The 19047-nt window shown below is 35.5% G+C and overlaps 1 protein-coding gene across 3 annotated transcripts in view; it reads right to left on the bottom strand.

Moving 5' to 3' along the window:
* Window positions 1-19047, bottom strand: part of ITGA4 (integrin subunit alpha 4) — a 90220-nt gene that overhangs the window by 31589 nt on the left and 39584 nt on the right. For 2 of the 3 annotated variants that reach the window (XM_007083914.3, XM_042994841.1), the window contains one exon: window positions 17497-17651. In XM_007083914.3, the coding sequence (XP_007083976.2) occupies window positions 17497-17651 (155 nt within the window). Of the gene's footprint in view, window positions 1-17496; window positions 17652-19047 lie in introns of those variants that run through there. The other variant, XM_042994842.1, reaches the window with a different exon arrangement.

The following is a 19047-nucleotide window of genomic DNA, read 5'->3' as shown; positions in this document are numbered from 1 at the left end:
CATCATGCGAAACAGGAAACATATGCATCCAAGAATACTTTATTCAGCAAGGCAGTCATTCAGAATAGAAGGAGAGATAAAAGGTTTCCAAGACAAGCAAAAACTAAACCAGTTCTTCAAGAATTATTAAAGGGGACCCTTTAAGTAGGAAAGAGAAACCAAAAGCAAAAAAGACTAGAAAGGAACAGAGACAATCTAAATGTACAGCAACTTTATAGGTAATACAGCAGCACTAAATTCATATCTATCATATCTATCGATAATTGCTCTAAATGTTCTAGTCAAAAGATACAGGGTATCAGAATGGATTGTTAAAAAAAAGACCCTTTGATATGCTGCTTACAAGAGACTCATTTTAGACCCAAAGACACGTCCAAAATGAAAGGGAAAGGGTGGAGAACCAGTTATCATGCCAATGGACATCAAAGAAAGCTGGAGTAGCCATACTTATATCAGACAAATTAGACTTTATTTATTTTTTAAAAGTTTATTTATTTTTGAGACAGAGAGAGAGTGTGTGTGCAAGTGGGGGAAGGGCAGAGAGAGAGGGAGACAGAGAACCGGAAGCAGGCTCAGCAGTGTCTGCCCAGAGCCCAACATGGGGCTAGAACTCACAAACCACGAGATCATGACTTAAGCTAAAGTTGGATGCTTAACTGACTGAGCCACCCAGGTGCCCCCAGACAAACTAGATTTTAAACCAAAGATGATAGTAAGAGATCAAGGATACTATATCATAATAAAGGGGTCTATCCAACAAGAAGAGCTAATAATTGTAAATATTTATGCCCCCAACTTGATAGAAGCCAAATATATAAATCGATTAATAACAAACTTAAACTCATTGATAATAATACAGTAATAGTAGGGGACTTTAACACCATACCTACAGCAATGGACAGGTCATCTAAGCAGAAGATAAACAAGGAAACAATGGCTTTGAATGACACATCGAACCAGATGGACTTAACAGATATATTCAGAGCATTTCATCCTAACACAACAGAATACACATTCTTTTCAAGTGCACAAGGAACTTTTTCCAGAATAGATCACATACTGGGTCACAAATCAGGCCTCAACCACTACAAAAAGATCGAGATCATACCATGCATATTTTCAGACCACAACACTCTGAAACTTGAAGTCAACCACAAGAAAAAAATTTAAAGCCCTCAAATACATGGAGGTTAAAGAACATCCTGTTAAAGAATGAGTGGATTGGTTAACCAGGAAATTAAAGAAGAAATGGAAAAATACATTGAAGCCAATGAAAATGAAAATATAACAGTCCAAAAGTGTAAAGGCAGTCCTAAGAGGGAAGTATATAGCAATTCAGGCCTTCCTCAAGAAGGAAGAAAAATCTCAAATATACAACCTAACCTTACACCTAAAAAAGCTGGAAAAAGAACAGCAAATAAAGCCCAAAACCAGCAAAAGAAGGGAAATAACAAAGATTAGAGCAGAAACAAGTTATATAGAAAAAAACAAAAACAAAAAACAGATCAACTAAACCAGGAACTGGTTTTTCAAAGAATTAACAAAATTGATAAAACCCTAGCCAGACTTACCAAAAAGAAAAGAGAAAGGACCCAAACCGATAAAATCATGAATGAAAGAAGAGAGACCACCACCAAAACCATAGAAATACAATTATAAGAGAATATTATGAGCAATGATATGCCAATAAATTGGGCAACCTGGAACAAATGAATAAATATCTAGAAACATATAAACTACCAAAACTGAAATAGGAAGAACTAGAAAATTTGAAGATACCCGTTACAAATAAGGAAATTGAATCAGTAATAAAAAAAAAAATCTCTCAATAAGCAAGAATACAGGGCCAGATGGCTTCCCAGGGGAATTCTACCAAACATCTAAAAAAGAATACCTATTCTTTTGGAACTGTTCCAGCAAAAAGAAATGGAAGGAAAACTTATAAACTCATTCTATGAGGCCAACATTACCTTGGTTCCAAAACCAGACAAATATCCCACTAAAATGGAAAGTTGCAGACCAATATCCCTGATGAACAATGGTGCAAAAATTCTAAGACACTAGCAAATTGAATCCTCAGTACATTAAAAGAATTATTCACCATGATCAAGTGGGATTTATTCCTCAGAATCTGCAAATCAATGTGATATACCACATTAAGAAAAGGAGAAAAACCATATGGTTCAATAGATGCAGAAAAAGCATTAGATAAAATATAGTATCCTTTCTTGATAAAAACCCTCAAAAAAGTAGTAATAGAAGGAACATACCTCAACATCATAAAGGCCATATATAAAAGACCCACAGCTAATATCATCCTCTAAGGTCAAGAACATAACAGTAACATCCACCCTCACCACTGTTGTTCAACACAGTACTGGAAGTCCTAGCCTCAGCAATCAGACAACAAAAAGAAATAAAAGGCAAGGAAGAAATCAAACTTTCAATATTTGTAGATGACATGATAGTCTTTGAGGAAAACCCAAAGACTCCACCAAAAAATTGCTAGAATGGGCACATGAATTCAGCAAAGTCACAGGATATAAAAATCAACAAATCCATTACATTTCTATACACCAATAATGAAACAGCAGAAAGAATTATGAAGGAATCAGTCCCATTTACAACTGCACCAAAAACCATTAAGATACCTAGGAATAAACCTAACCAAAGAGGTTAAAAAAATGTGTATCCTGAAAACTATAGAACACTTATGAATAAAATTGAAGACAACACACACAAAAAAATGGAAAAAACACTCCATGCTCATGGATTGGAAGAACAAATATTGTTAAAATTTCTATACTACCCAAAGAAACCTACATATTCAATGCAATCCCTATCAAAATAGCACCAGCATGCTTCACAGAGCTAGAGCAAACAATTTTAAAATTTGTATGGAATTAGAAAAGATCCTGAAAAGCCAAAGTAACATTGAAAAAGAAAAATCAAATCTGGAAGCATCACAATTATGGACTTCAAGCTGTATTACAAAGCTGTCATCATCAAGACAGTATGGTACTTGCACAAAAACAGACACAAATTAATGGAACAGAACAGAGGACCCAGAAATGGTCAACTAATTGTTGACAGAGCAGGAAAGAATATCTAATGGGAAAAAGACAGTCTCTTCAGCAAATGGTGTTTGGAAAACTGGACAGCAACATGCAGAAGAATGAACCTGGACCACTTTCTTACACCATACACAAAAATAAACTCAAAATGGATGAAAACCCTAAATGTGAGACGGGAAACCATCAAAACCCTAGAAGAGAACACAGGCAGCAACCCCTGTGACCTTGGCTGCAGCAACTTCGTACGAGACAAGTCTCTGGAGGCAAGGGAAACAAAAGCAAACATGAACTATTGGGACCTCATCAAGATAAAAAGCTCTTGGCAAAGGAAACAATCAACAAAACTAAAAGGCAACCAATGGAATGGGAGAAGATAGTTGCCAATGACATATAGGATAAAGGGTTAATATCTAAAATCTGTGACGAACTTATCAAACTCAACACCCCAAAGATAATACAGTTAAGAAATGGCCAGAAGACATGAGAAGACTTCTCCAAAGAAGACATACAAATGACAAAGAGACACATGAAAAGATATTCAACATTACTTATCATCAGGGAAAAACAAAAACCACAATGAGATACCACCTCACACCTGTCAGAATGACTAAAATTAACAACCCAGGAAACAGCAGATGTTGGTCAGGATGCAGAGAAAGGGGAACCCTCTTGCACTGTTGGTGGGAATGCAAGCTGGAACGGCTACTGTGGATAACAGTGTGGAGGTTCCTCAGAAAGTTAAAGATAAAACTATCCTATGACCCAGAAATTGCACTACTAGGTATTTACCCAAAGGATACAAAAAAGAAGGTACTACATACTATCAAATTTGTTTCTTAACATACATATATGTACCAATAGTAAAATAAGTGACAGGAAAATAACTTTGAAATCATTTAGCATTCAATTAAAGGATAACTTTGATAGTAAAACTGTTCTAGAATCTCAGGTCTATAAAAAAATATGGGAGTCCAGTAATATATAAAACATGGTATCACTTAAAAAGCCCTTAATCTGAGCCCTCTTTAGACCGAAATGAGATCTTCAAAGTGCACTTGACAAAAACAGACTCCTTTCTTTGTCTCCTTCTCTAAGTAGGTAGGCAAATAAAATTTTACTGATAAAGTAATCCAGGAGGATTTTAACAGAATTCAGGAGACAATTTAATTAAATTGCATGAAATGAGATATGTTGATGAGAAACCTATAAAACAAGTATCTTAAGCACAACAAAAATTAAACAGAGACATTATATCTCAGGATTTGAGAACGCAGTTAACAATCAGTAGATAAAGTCTATCTACATGGAACTAGACCGTTTTTACTTTTCTTGATATTAGAATTGTTACTATACTCAGGAGATATTTGAAGAATTAGTTTCTTTATATCACAGTTTGACTCTACTTTTCATATACTCATTTCAATCTCTAGGTTCTTATCCTTTTAAAACAGAAATTCAACAAAGTTCCTTTTAAACATTAAATAGACTCAAGTGTTTGCATCAGGGCTAGATATATTACCTTAACCCATAATTGAGGTTTCTATTTATTCAGTTCCTGAGTAGATCCATGGCATTGTTATTTACAGAACTCCTAGTCCTAGTGGAACAAGGTTTTAGTACCTATAAACATTTTAAGATTAGAATATGGCTTAAGCATTACTGCCTGAAAGCAAATGAAGAACAGGTAATTTGTAAGGCTCAATTAGTAATCCCGAATGGGTAGGAAAAAATGCCTGTAATACAGATGATGGCTGTGCTACTTATATCTGTAGTAACTTTGGATACAGTCAATGAAGTAAATTAATCAAGAGGATTTATCACTTAAAAGACTATTCTATGTCCTTATGTAAATAAAAAAGATAATTTTTTTACATTATTTATAACTATCAATATATGTATACCATGCTTAAAAACAAGAGGCCTGGAGGTACAGTAACTGGGCTTCCAATCTCAGGCGCAACCCTATCTGTATCTGTGTGACCTTGAGCAAATTACTTCATCTGTCTATGGCTCAATTAACCTCATCGAAAATGGGGATAATGATGATTCTCATGATGCCTATACCTATTGTTATGAGAATCCAGTGGCATGATGTTTGTAAAATACTTACTGAGAACAATGCCTGGCATTTCAGATATCAACAGATGTTAGAGATTGATTATGTAGATGTCGCTTCAAAATATAGCTATATAAACCAATCAAGATATTACTGAATTTCAGCTTCTTATAATAGGATATTCAGGTGAACATTTGGAAGGAATTTAATGAAAAAGAAAATCTGACTATTGCCAATCAATGAACATTAAGTAGAAAATGAGTTACATACCAAGTATTAGACTTGTATTAATTAAGTGGTATCTGGACGATTTGGGGCATGAAACAGAGTACCTGAGGTCTCTCATTACTTTTCCATTCTTATACATGGAGAGGATTTTATTAAATTACTTGAAAAGTGATCATCTCAACATGAAACTTTGACCATATAGGAATGCTGCAAATCAGGGCCCAAATCCCAAGTTATCAACTTGTGAAAACCGAACAGCTTGAAGCCCTGAGTATTACAATAGCAAACTTGATTAAATTATTCCCTAGGTGTAGGAGCTAGACAGCCACTGATTGTCCCTCCACATGTCCACTGTTTTAATTCTTCTCAACAAGCTTGCTTTGACCAAATCACATGTTACCTAATTCATACTAATTTTCCACAAGGTCTTCTCTACATCTGGTGTATATTACTTTCATTATCCTAATTAGCTATTAATTATGCTTTTCTCACAATATATAAAATGTACGTGCACTCTTGCAAGAACTGTGTTTGACAGATATTCACACTTATTTAACTTTAACAGCTCCACCTAAAGACAAGAATAGCAAAAATGTCTTGAAGTGACTAATTACATATTTGGGAGGGAAAAAGTAGATTTGCTTAAAATTTTTCATTTGGGTGGTCATGTGCTATCTATATTAAAAATAATGAAGATTCCATGCCACATTTTTATGGACATTACATAAAATAGGGCAACCCATAAGCATGCAAATTACCACATGTCTGAAATTATACAAAGTCTGCTTTCTTGTTTAACTTTTATAGAAATTTGTATTTATGGCCACTAAGCAGTAAGTCCATGTCTTCCTATTGTGTGTATGCAGTGGAAAAACCTAAAGGGTGGAGCCAGAAATATTTATAAGGTTTACTGAATGAAAAATGATACTGCATTATAAACATTTCAGTGTATCTATTCGTGGGTCTGCCAAATACAAGGAAGGCTCTGGGGACACAAAACTGAAAGTCAATACCTATGTCAGCATCTATATAATCCATAAATCCACATACAATGTAGGGTATGAGCATTCCAGTGTAAGTACACACAAGTACAGAAGAAGGAGGGGCACCTAATCTACACTTAAAGGAGGACTGGAGGGCCGCCTGGGTGGCTCAGTTGGTTAAGCATCGAACTTCGGCTCAGGTCATGATCTCACAGTTTGTGAGTTCAAGCCCCGCATCGGGCTCTGTGCTGACAGCTCAGAGCCTGGAGCCCGCTTCAGATTCTGTGTGTGTCTCTCTCTCTGCCCCTCCCCACTCATGCTCTGTCTCTCTGTCTTAAAAATAAGTAAAACATTAAAAAAAAAAAAAAAAAAAAAAGAGGACTGGAAAGTCTTAGAATAATTTTAAGCAAGGAATATGATCAGATTTGTGGGTTTTTTAATGTTTATTTATTTACTTTGAGAGAGAGAGAGAGAGCAAGCAGGGGAGAAGCAGAGAGAGAGAGGGAGAGAGAGAATCTCAAGCAGGCTCCATGCTGTAAGCACAGAGCCTGACGCAGGGCTCAATCTCATGAACCATGAGATCATGACCTAAGCCTAAATCAAGAATCAGTTACTTCACGAACTGAGCCACCAGGTGTCCCCAGATTTATGTTTTTGTACAAATGGTACAAATGTGGGAAGTGGATCAGGGAGGGAGAAGGTAAGACTGAGGCATAGATTGGAACCTAAGCCAGCACCACCATCTGTAATTATAACCACTCTAGCTAGTATAAGCTTGCTTTGGGAAGTGGAGAACTGTCAAACAGCTGGCACTACCAACATCCTGAGAAAAGACAGCAGCCCCCAAACAGGTGCTCTAATCATAACACCAATAGAACATTCTCAGATTTTCCCTTATAGAATTCTTTAAATAGCACAGAGAAACATCACTCATCAATTTTAAGAATATTCATGGATTTCTACCTTATGTAAGGAGTTGTATTAACTCTAAGGGAATGCAAACATACAAAAAGTAATATTCTGTCTTCAAACACCTTCCAGTCTAACAAAGAATTAACATATCCTGGAATCATTAATCCCCTTCCTGACTACCATAATGTCAGTATAATTATATAGTCTGTTTGTACTTGAACAAATATATGCCTATATGGATCAGTCCATAGTTCGCTGTGGTTGATATATAACAGCTTTGGAGCAAATGACACCTCACTGAATTATGTACTAGTACAGTTTAACAATATAAATGAATACATAAAATACAAATAAAATATAATTACAAACCAAATATACCTTAATTTCCTTGAAGTTATTATTGAAAAAGATGGGTTTTAGAAGTTGCCTAAAGACTCACATAACAAAATAAAACTGTTTTAGTTCATAAATCCAAAATCCAGAAAGTTCAGGAATCAAGGGAAAGAACAAACTAATCTACTATACATGTAGGCAGGTTGATTTCATAATTATATAACATTGCTAAGGCCACTGGGTCTCTCAGATTATAAACAGTGGCAGGCATTCCTGATCAGATGCCTAAGCTACATATTTTTAGCTTTATTGGAAATGTTGCAAGCAGGGAGAGAATCTTGTTACTTCATTTGTCATCCCACGTATTTACCACCCCTCTTCTCTTCTTAAACATCAGTGAATAATTTGATGCAGAGATTCCATCAAGATCAACCAATAAATACCATCTATAAAAGCCTTAAGCAAAGTCTCACTTCACCATGGCTGCTCCGACATTTCTAAAAACTGCTGCCAATTGTTAATTGAGTTTCCCTAAATCAAAGCAGCCTCAAAATTATCCCTTGTTCTAAGATCTTGTTTTCAGAAATCATTAAGATCTAATAAAGTTATGTATATGAATATGGCAAAGGCAAAGATTCATCGTCATATATTTACATGGACAAGGAACATTATCATAGAGGGAGAGTGACTCTAATAGAAGAGAATTTCAACAGATAACACACTAAGATGTAAAAAATGAAGCATTTCCACTAGAAGAAAATTATAAAAGGGAACAATTTCACAGGCAAATGTGATCGCACAATAAAGGTAGCAGATTAATCACTTATGTAATCAAAGAACTCCCAACAAACAAAAAGTCCAGGACCAGCTTAACAGATGAATTTTACCCAACGCTTAAAAAAGAGTTAATACGCATTCTTCTTTTAACCAATATGGAGGTTAAAACACAAAAGTTGTAAGATCAATTTCATCCACAAAAATCAGTCAAGGAATATACAAAATAAAAGGATGCAAAATATAACATCATATACATACAATGTGGAGGAGAAAGTAACAATTTAGTGCCTTTAGAATGGGGTCAAACTTAAGTGACCATCAACTGGATACAAATTGCTGTATACTTTGGATGTTATATATGATCCTCATGGTAACTGAAAAATCAAAAGCCTGTAATAGATACACAAAAATAAAGAGAAAGAAATCCATGCATAACACTAAAGAAAGCCATAAAACCACAAGGGAAGAGAACAAGAGAAGAAACAGAGAAGAACTACAAAGCAATCATAAAACAAGCAATGAAGTGGCAATAAATACATGCCTACCAATAATTAAAAGTAAATGGACTAAATGCTTCAATCAAAAGACACAGGGTGATTGAGCGGATTCAAAAAATAAGATCATCTATATACTGTCTATCAGAGACTCACCTCAGACCTAAAGATACTACGTGCAGACTGAAAATGAAGGGATAAAAAAACATACATACATGGAAGTGGGGAAAAAAAGCTACAGTAGCAATACTTTTATTAGACAAGATACTTAATACTGTAGCAAAAGACAAAGAAGGGCACTACATAAGGGGTACAATCCAACAAGAGGGTGTAACAATTTATCTATGCACTCAACATGGAAGCACATAAATACATAAAGGAATTATTAACATACATAAAGGGAGGAATTGACAGGAATGCAGTAATATTAGGGGACTTTAACACCCTGTTTACATCACTGGATAGATCATCCAAACAGAAAACCAGGAAATAGTGGCTATGAATGTTACATTAGATCAGATAGACCTAACAGATATATACATTCTATCTAAAAACAGCAGAATACACATTCTTTCCAAGTGCACATGGAACATTCTCCAGGAGTGACCATATGTTAGTCCACAAAACAAGTCTCCATAAATTTAAGAAGACTAAAATCATATCATGCATCTTTTCTGACCACAAGGGTATAAAACTAGAAATCAATTACAAGAAAACAACTGGAAAAAACACACATGTGGAGGCTAAGCAGCATGCTATTAAACAACGGGAAAATCAAGAGATCAAATAGGAAATAAAAAAATACATGGAAACAAATGAAAATAAAAACATAACTGTCCAAAATCTTTGGGATGCAGCAAAAGAAACAGTTCTAAAAGGGAAGTTTTATAGCAACACAGACCCACCTCAAGAAACAAGAGAAAACTGAAGCAAACAACTCAACCTTACATCTAAAGGAGCAAGAAAAATAAGAACAAAACCCAACACCAGTAGAAGTAAGGAAATAATAAAGATTAGAGCAGAAATAAGTGAAATAGAGACAACACACACACACACACACACACACACACACACACACACACAGAGAGAGAGAGAGAGAGAGAGAGAGAGAGAGAGAGAGAAGATAAAGGAAACCAAGAACTGGTTGTCTGAAAAAAATCAACAAAATTGATAAATCTTCAGACCAGACTCATCAAGAAAAAAACAACAGATAAGACCAAAGTAAATAAAATCAGAAATGAAAAAGGAGAAAAAACTAACATCACAAAAATACAAAAGATTACAAAAGAATGTTATGAAAAAATTATATGCCAACAAACTGGACAGCTAGAAGAAATGGCTAAGTTTCTAGAAATGTGTAATCTTTCAGACTGAATCAGAAGGAAATGGAAAATTTGAACAGACCAATTACTTCCAATAAAATTGAAAGAGTAATCAAAGAACTCCCAACAAACAAAAAGTCCGGGACCAGCTTAACAGGTGAATTCTACCCAATGCTTAAAGAAGAGTTAATGCCAATTCTTCTCAAACTCTTCCCAAAATTAGAAGAGGAAGGAAAACTTCCAAAATCATTCTATGAGGCCAGCATTACCCTGATACCAAGACCAAAGACACTACAAAAAAAGAAACTTATAGGCCAATTTCTCTGATTGACATAAATGTAAAAATCTTCAACAAAATATTAGTAAACCAAATTCAATAATACATTAAAAAATCATTCAACACAATCAAGTGGGATTTATTCCAGGGATACAGGGGGGTGGGGAGGACTCAATATTCACAAATCAATGTGATACATCAACAAGAGAAAGGATAAAAACTATATGATCATCTCAATAAATGCAGGGAAAGCATCTGACAAAGTACAATATTCATTCATGATAGAAACTCTCTACAAAGTAGATTTAAATGAAACCTACCTCAACATTACAAGGCCATATATAAAAAACCCACAGCTAACATCATACCCAATGGTTAAAAACGGAAAAGTTTTCCTCTAAGATCAGGAACAAGACAAGGATGCTTACTCTCACCACCTTCACTTATTAACACAGTATGGGAAGTCCCACCCCAGGAATCAGCTAAGAAAAAAAATTAAAAGGCATCCACACTGGTAAGGAAAAATTAAAACTTTGCCGATGACATGGTACTATATATGGAAAACTCTGAAGACTACAAAAAACTACTAGAACTAATAAATATTTTCAGTCTGGTAACAAAATACAAAATTAATACAGAGAAATCAGTTGCATTTCTATATATTAATAATGAAGTAGAAGAGCAATTAAGAAAACAGTCCCATTTACAATTGCACAAAAGGAGTAAAATACCTAGGAATACCCCATGCAGGTGAACGACCTGGCCTCTGAAAGTGATAAAACATTGATGAGAGAAATTGGAGAGGACACAAATGGAAAGATACTCCATGCTTATGGACTGAAAGAAACTGTATTGTCAAAATGTTCATAAATAAATCTGTTGCACTTTTGTACACCAATAATGAAGCAGCAGAAAGAGATATCAAGGAATCAATCCCATTTACAATTGCACCAAAAAGCATAAGATACCTAGGAATAAACCTAACCAAAGAGGTAAAAATCTGTACTCTGAAAACTATAGAACGCTTATGAAAGAAACTGAAGACAACACAAAGAAATGGAAAAAAATCCATGATCATGGATTGAAAGAACAAATATTGTTAAAATGTCTATACTACCCCAAAGCAATCTACACATTCAGTGCAATCCCTATCAAAATAACACCAGGATTCTTCAGAGCTAAAACAAACAATTCTAAAATTTGATGAAACTAGAAAAGACTTCCAAATAGCCAAAGTAGTGTTGAAAAAGAAATACCAAAGCTGGAGGCATCACAATTCCAGACTTCACACTGTATTACAGAGCTTCATCATCAAGACAGTATGGTATTGGCACAAAAACAGACACAAAAATCAATGGAACAGAAGAGAGAACACAGAAATGGACCCACAACTATATGGTCAGCTAATTGTCAACAGAGCAGGGAAGAATATCCAATGGGAAAAAGATAGTCTCTTCAGCAGTCTTGGGAAAACTGGACAGCAACATGAAGAATGAACCTGGACCACTTTCTTACACCACACACAAAAATAAACTCAAAATGGATGAAAACCCTAAATGTGGGACAGGAAACCATCAAAATGCTAAAAGAACATAGTCAGCAACCCCTATGACCTTGGCTGCAGCAACTTCTTAGGAGACAAGTCTCTGGAAGAAAGGGAAACAAAAGCAAACGTGAACTATTGGGACTTCATCAAGATAAAAAGCTTTTGCACAGCAAAGGAGACAATCAACAAAATTAAAAGGCAACTGATGGAATGGGAGAAGATAGTTGCCAATGACATATAGGATAAAGAGTCAGTATCCATAATCTATAAATAACTTACCAACACCTAAAAAACAAATAATCCATTAAAAAATGGGCAGAAGACATGAATAGACAGTTTTCCAAAGAATACATCGAGATGGCAAACAGACACATGAAAAGATGCTCAACATTACTCATCAGCAGGGAAATACAGACCAAATACCACGATGAGATGCCACTTCACACCTGTCAGAATGGCTAACATTAACAACTCACGCAACAACAGTTGGCAAGGATGCAGAGAAAGGGGAACGCTTTTGTGACATTGGTGGGAATACCAACTGGTGCAGCCACCCTGAAAAACAGTATGGAGGTTCCTCAAAAAGTTAACAATAGAACTACCTACAACCCAGCAATTGCACTATTAGGAATTTATCCAAAGGATGCAAAAATGCTCATTTGAAGGGGCACATGCACCCCAATTTTTACAGCAGTGCTATCAACATTAGCCAAACTATGGAAAGAGACCAAATGTCCATCGACTAATGAATGGATAAAAAAGATGTGCACACACACACACACCCAATGGAATATTAACTGGCCATCAGGAAGGAAGGAAGGAAGGAAGGAAGGAAGGAAGGAAGGAAGGAAAGAAGGAAGGAAGGAAGGAAGATTGCTTTTGCAGCAACATGAATGGAACTAGAGTGTGTTATGCTAAGCGAAGTGAAATAAGTCAGAGAAAGACAAGTATCAAATAATTTCACTCATGTGGAATTTTAGAAACAAAACAGATGAATATAGGGGAAGGGAAGGAAAAATAAAAGAAGATTAAAACAAGGAGTCAAACCATAAAAGACTCTTAAATACAGAGAACAAACTGAGGTTTGCTGGAGAGAAGGTGGGGGGGATAGGATAAATGGGTGATGAGCATTAAGGAGGGCACTTGTGATGAGCACTGGGTGTTATATGTATGTGATAAGTCACTAAATTTTACTCCCGAAACCAATAAAAAAAAATGTTCATACTACTCAGAGCAATCTAGATTCAATACAATCCCTATAAAAATGCCAAAAGCATTTTTCACAGAACTAGAATAAACCTAAAATTTGTATGGGACCACAATAGACCCCAAACAGCCAAAGTAATCTTGAGAAAGAACAAACTAGGAGGTATCACAATTCCAGATTTCAAGTTATATTACAAAGCTATAGTAATCAAAACAGTATGGTACTAGCATAAAAACAGACACATAGATCAATGGAACAGAGTAGAGCACCCAGAAATAAACCCACAAGAATATACAATAGGGAAAAGACAGTCTCTTCAACAAATAGTACTGAGAAAACTGAACAGCTACATGCCAAAAAAATGAAACTGGACCACTTTCTCACATCATGCACAAAAATAAACTCAAAATGAATTAAACATTTAAATGAAAGACTTGAAACCATAAAACTAGAAGAAAATATGGGTAGTAATGTGTTTGAAACTAGCTGTAGCTACATTTTTCTAGACCTGTCTCCTGAGACAAGAGAAATAAAAGCAAAAATAAACTACTGGGACTACACCAAAATAAAAAGCTTTTGCACAGCAAAAGAAACAATTAACAAACAAAAAAAAACCTACTGAGAGAAGCTATTTGCAAATGATATATCCAATAAGGGGTTAATATACAGACTACATAAGGAACTTAAGCAATTCAACACCAAAAATTTTAAAAATCTAATTAAATAACAGGCAGAGGAACTGGATAGACATTTTTCCCAAGAAGACATACAAATGGCCAACAGACACATGAAAAGATGTTCAACATCACTCATCCCCAGGGAAATACAAATCAAAACCACAATGAGATGTCACCTCAAGCCTGTCACAATGGTTAAAATCAAAAATACAAGAAAAACAAGAGTTGGTGAGGATGTGGAGAAAAAAGGAACCCTTGGGACTTCTGGTGGGAATGCAAACTAATGCAGCATATTAGAAAACAGTATTGAGGTCCCTCAAAAAATTAAAAATAGAATTACTATATGATCCAGGTATCCCATTACTGGATACCTACCAAAAGACAATGAAAATACTAATTCAAAAAAAATATGCACCCATATGATTAGTGTAACCTTATTTACAATAGCCAAGACATAGAAGCAAGCCAAGTGTCCACTGATAGATGAATGCATAAAGATAAAGATGTGGCATGTGTGTACGTACGTACGTACACACACACACACACACACACACACACACTGGAATATTAGCCATAAAAATGAATGCATTCTTGCCATTTGCAACAACACGGATGGACCTAGAGGGTAGGATGTTCAATAAAGTAAGTCAGAGGAAGACCAATACCATATGATTTCACTAATTTGTGGAATTTAAGAAACAAAAAAAAGAAAAAAACAGACTCTTAAGTATAGAGAACAGCGGGAGAGAGGTTGGGGACATGGGTGAACCAGATAAATGGGATTAAGTGTACCCTTATCCTGATGGGCACTGAGTAACATATGGAACCGTTGAATCACTACATTGTACAGCTGCAACTAGTGAAACACTGCATGTTAACTACCCTGGAGAAAAAAATTTTAAAAACAGGACACTTGTGATCATCTCTAATGCACAGAATGATTGAATCATTATATAAAACATTTAAAACTAATCTAACACTGTGTAAATTATACTTAAAAAAATAAAATGCACCCTTCATTTTTTCTCCAACACTCCACAGTTTCCTGTACTCTTTCCTTTTTAAATTTTTAAATGTTTGTTTATTTTTGAGAGAGAAAAAGAGAGAAAGAGAGAGAGAGACAGAGAGAGACAGACAGGTGGAGGGAGGGAAGGACGGAGGGGCAGAGAGAGAGGGAGACACAGAATTCGAAGCAGGATCCAGGCTCCGAGCTGTCAGGACAGAGCATGATGTGGTACTTAAACCTACAAGCTGTGAGATTGTGACCTGAGCCGAAGTCGGACGCTTAACTGACCAAGCCACCCAGGCGCCCCTGCCCTTTTCTTTTTTGATCATGTTTATCTTGTAAAATAGTCTAAAATTTACATTTTTATCATGTTGTTTACCTCACTCCACTAGACTATAAACACGGTGAGGGCAGTAATCTCTTTATATTTCATTCATTGATATATACAAGTGTCTCAAACAGAATGTTGGTACTCAAATACCTACTCAATTTAATTAAGTGGAGCTTATCTGGTATGACCAATGCCAAGGACCATAGGAGGAAAGTGTGCCCAACTGGCAGACAGAGAGTCCTGTGAGAAGTGGAGGCTGTGGGCCAGGCCACATAATTAACAAGTGTACCTCACTTCATTTTAAGTGACGTTGAAGTAGAATATGACCATTAATATTCCTGATACTGGACAAGTTTTATGGAACAAAGGGACAGACAATCCAAGCGTCCTGACCACTGCTCTTCTTTTTTTACTATCATTAAGAAGGCAGAATAATATCAGTTTCTGGGGTGCCTGGGTCACTCAGTTAATTGTCTGACTCTTGATTTCAGGTCAAGTCATGATTCTAGGGTCATGAAATCGAGCTCCACAACAGGCTCTGTGTTGACAGTGTGGACTCTGCTTGGAATTCTCTCTCTCCCTCTCTTTGTGCCCCTCTCCAACTCTCTCTCTCTCTCTCTCTCTCTCTCTCTCACCCTCTCAAAATAAATATACATCTTCTAAAAATTAAAAAAAAAAAAAAAAGAGTATCAGGTTCTTTTGGACTCTAGAAGCACTGTACTATTAGCATTGTGAAATACCTCCAGTTACCAGGCTGGTGGGAATGGACAATGCACTCATTATCTTCCCATATCTTCCTGAATAACAACTAGACCTGTTTTAATTTTAATAATGGTTTCAATCACTTTTTAAAAAGTCCCTACTGTGTACCAATCCCAGAGGTAAATGCTTTTGTTTGACATTGACAATATGGCCGAAAGTCAATCACTGTTAACCTGCTACCATCAACACCAGGGTAACATTATAAATGTGCGTCAAGAAACCTCTGCTAAATTGTCATTTCTACTACAAATGTATCCCAACGAAAATACACAATTTTTGATGAACTCTTACTCGTTGGAACAATGCCAAGAAACACAGGAGTAACTAAGTAAGTCAGATCAATTTCCTGTCATACAAATTCAACACAATGTTTCTTTGCGAATGTCTAATGTCAGCCCTTTTACTGCCTTGAAAATGGTCTCAATGATAGGTGAGTCAATTTTGGAGACTAAGTAAAATCTCAACTATATAGTATTAAAAAAATCCCTCTTTCATCCCTAACATATAAATGATGGTTACATTAGTATCATTCTATGTTTTTGGTTCTCAACCATCTCATAGCTTTATTCTAGTACAATAAAAAGTGTTAAGGGAAATGAGGAAATAGCATAGGGATTATTGCTCTTAGCATTTAATAGTGTTAGAACCTTGATGCTTGTTTGCATTTGCTTGGAATAAGTATCCAAGGGAAAATTAAGTTCTAAGCGGAGGCTACTATTTGCAATCCCAGAAGGGGCTCCTGGGAATAGTTTGGCTTCTTTGTGGCCGTAGATTTTCTGATGAAGTACACCATTCCCTAATGAAAACGACCTGGCACTGCTCCATAGGATAAAATTTGACCAACGCAAGGAACGTGATGATCAGTTTGGGAATGAGTATTTTAATAAAAGAAACATGAAACTGGCTGTGCTTTGGCAGGACATACCCCTAAACATCTTGAGAGTCATTGTCCTGGCCCACAGATGATCCCTACCACGCTGCAACTGTACGAGTTCCCACTGACATCACTAACAATGCTGGCATGGGGACAAAGACCTGATCCAAATGCAGTCACGATGGCTTCTGCTTCATTAGAGTCACACGAAAAACAAACCAACTTCCCTGCCCCCACCCTACCCTTCCCTACCACACCGCTGTAAAGTAAAACCTACCTGGAAACGGATCTCAGGCTCAGCAGAGCTACTCAATATGTACATTTCTAGGGAAGCATATAAAACAGGGATAGGAAAATAGCAATTGTAGAAAGGAAAAGGCAAATCTTTAAAAAGAATGACACAGTAAAAATGTGATAAATGTGAAATAAAGAAGATGCAAAATGCGGACTCTGCATTAGCCACATCACAGGATTGCCGAACATCTTAACTCTGTAACAATAGGCCAGCTAGTTCAGGAGGGGATCACATCTGCTTTTCAACCACATTTTATAAAAAGATACCAATGCAGTAAGATTTTCACTGTAGTGGTAATACTGAAGTTTACACATTCATTAATAAAAAACTAGTCTACATTACCCGCATAAATGCTTGATGTGTTCTGCAGTTAGCTACTTTGCTTGACACTTTTATGCTGCTTGTAATCACATCAGATGTTCCATTAGAAGAAAAGTAAAATCTTGATGGAGATTCTATCTTCCGGTTCACATCCAGACTCATGTTATAGAACAAAACTGCAAAAATGTAGAGAGAATTGCAGTTAATGCAAATAAGTACCTAAAAGCATTTATTATTTTTGAAATGAAAATAGTCAAAATGATATCCAGTATTTTCTTATTTCAGTGGCTTTTCAAAACTAACCTGAAATCTGGAAGACGACATATATTGAAAACACAAGTTGAAAAAATTGTTATATCAATCAACTTTTCTCTAGGTTTCTAGTTTTAACTGTTACCATCTTCAGGTATTTACTTAATCTTCCTATATATGTTTCAAAACTACAATACTAAAATTGTAACTACTCATAAAAGTTCTAAGTTTCATATTTCTTTGGAATCCTTTTGTTCTTAGAATGTCCAACTAAAGAGCCACAGACAGAATACTGCACTCACGTATCACGTATCACTAATTTTATACACGGTGGGGTTCACTGTTGTTTCTGACTTGAGAGGTTATTAATTTTTATTATTTTTCAAAATGAAAAGTGAACAAATTGTTCAAAAGTCAAACCTATATAAACAGTTCACCCAAAGACATCTCCTTTTCCAGCCCTAGACCCTGATTAGTCTTCTCCATGTTTTTATTGGTTTCCGGTTTGACCTTCCAGTGTTGGTTTGTGCCAAATATAGACATCTTCTGAATAAATATTCTGGAAGTTTAGTAATATTTACTTCAAATACCACATAGTAGATAATCATCTGCTGAAGAATATCCTCAATAATCAAAAATATAAGGAAAATTAATAAGCATCCAAAAAAATTCCAAGACAGATATTACAAAGAAAGAGCGATTTTTTTTTAATCTAAAAGAATTCTTTGCAAAACAAGCTACATTAACAGTCTGCTGAGATATCGCTCATTATATAGGAGCAATAAATTCATAAGTGATATTTTAAAGAATTTATATAATTACTGAAGTTTTCATTTACATCTTGGGAGTAACTTATTCTTTCGGAGCGATTTTATCTACTTTTTTCAAGGAAACATAAGGATAAAACCTGTATTACTCCTACAAGTTTCAAATAAATCTTTTAACCTGACTTTTATTTATAAAATAAACAATGAAGTCCCAATCAATTGGCTTCAAAATTACAATAGCGGAGATTCAGTGCCTCAGAGATGAAAGAGTAATTGAAATAGCCATCCACAATTCATCACCAGGAGTTCAGGCAAAAAGTAAAGGAAAAAAGGGTGAATAAAAATCCATTCACAGTAAGTGGCAAAACATCGGTTTTTATGAAAAATGCTTACCATGTGAATTATTTCTCCCAAGGACTCATTCTATGCAACTCTAAAGCTTGCTTTTGTAACAGCGCTGTGATTATTTACGAGTGTCATACATTTGTTTTCAAACATTTTTAAAAATATCTGGTCACAATGGAATCGGTAGTACAACAAAACGGATTTTACA

This window comes from Panthera tigris, chromosome C1 (assembly GCF_018350195.1).
Source record: "Panthera tigris isolate Pti1 chromosome C1, P.tigris_Pti1_mat1.1, whole genome shotgun sequence".
NCBI classification, from domain to species: Eukaryota; Metazoa; Chordata; class Mammalia; order Carnivora; family Felidae; genus Panthera; species Panthera tigris.
Note: the sequence above shows the minus strand (reverse complement) of the source record. Positions and strands in the feature narration are given on the sequence as shown.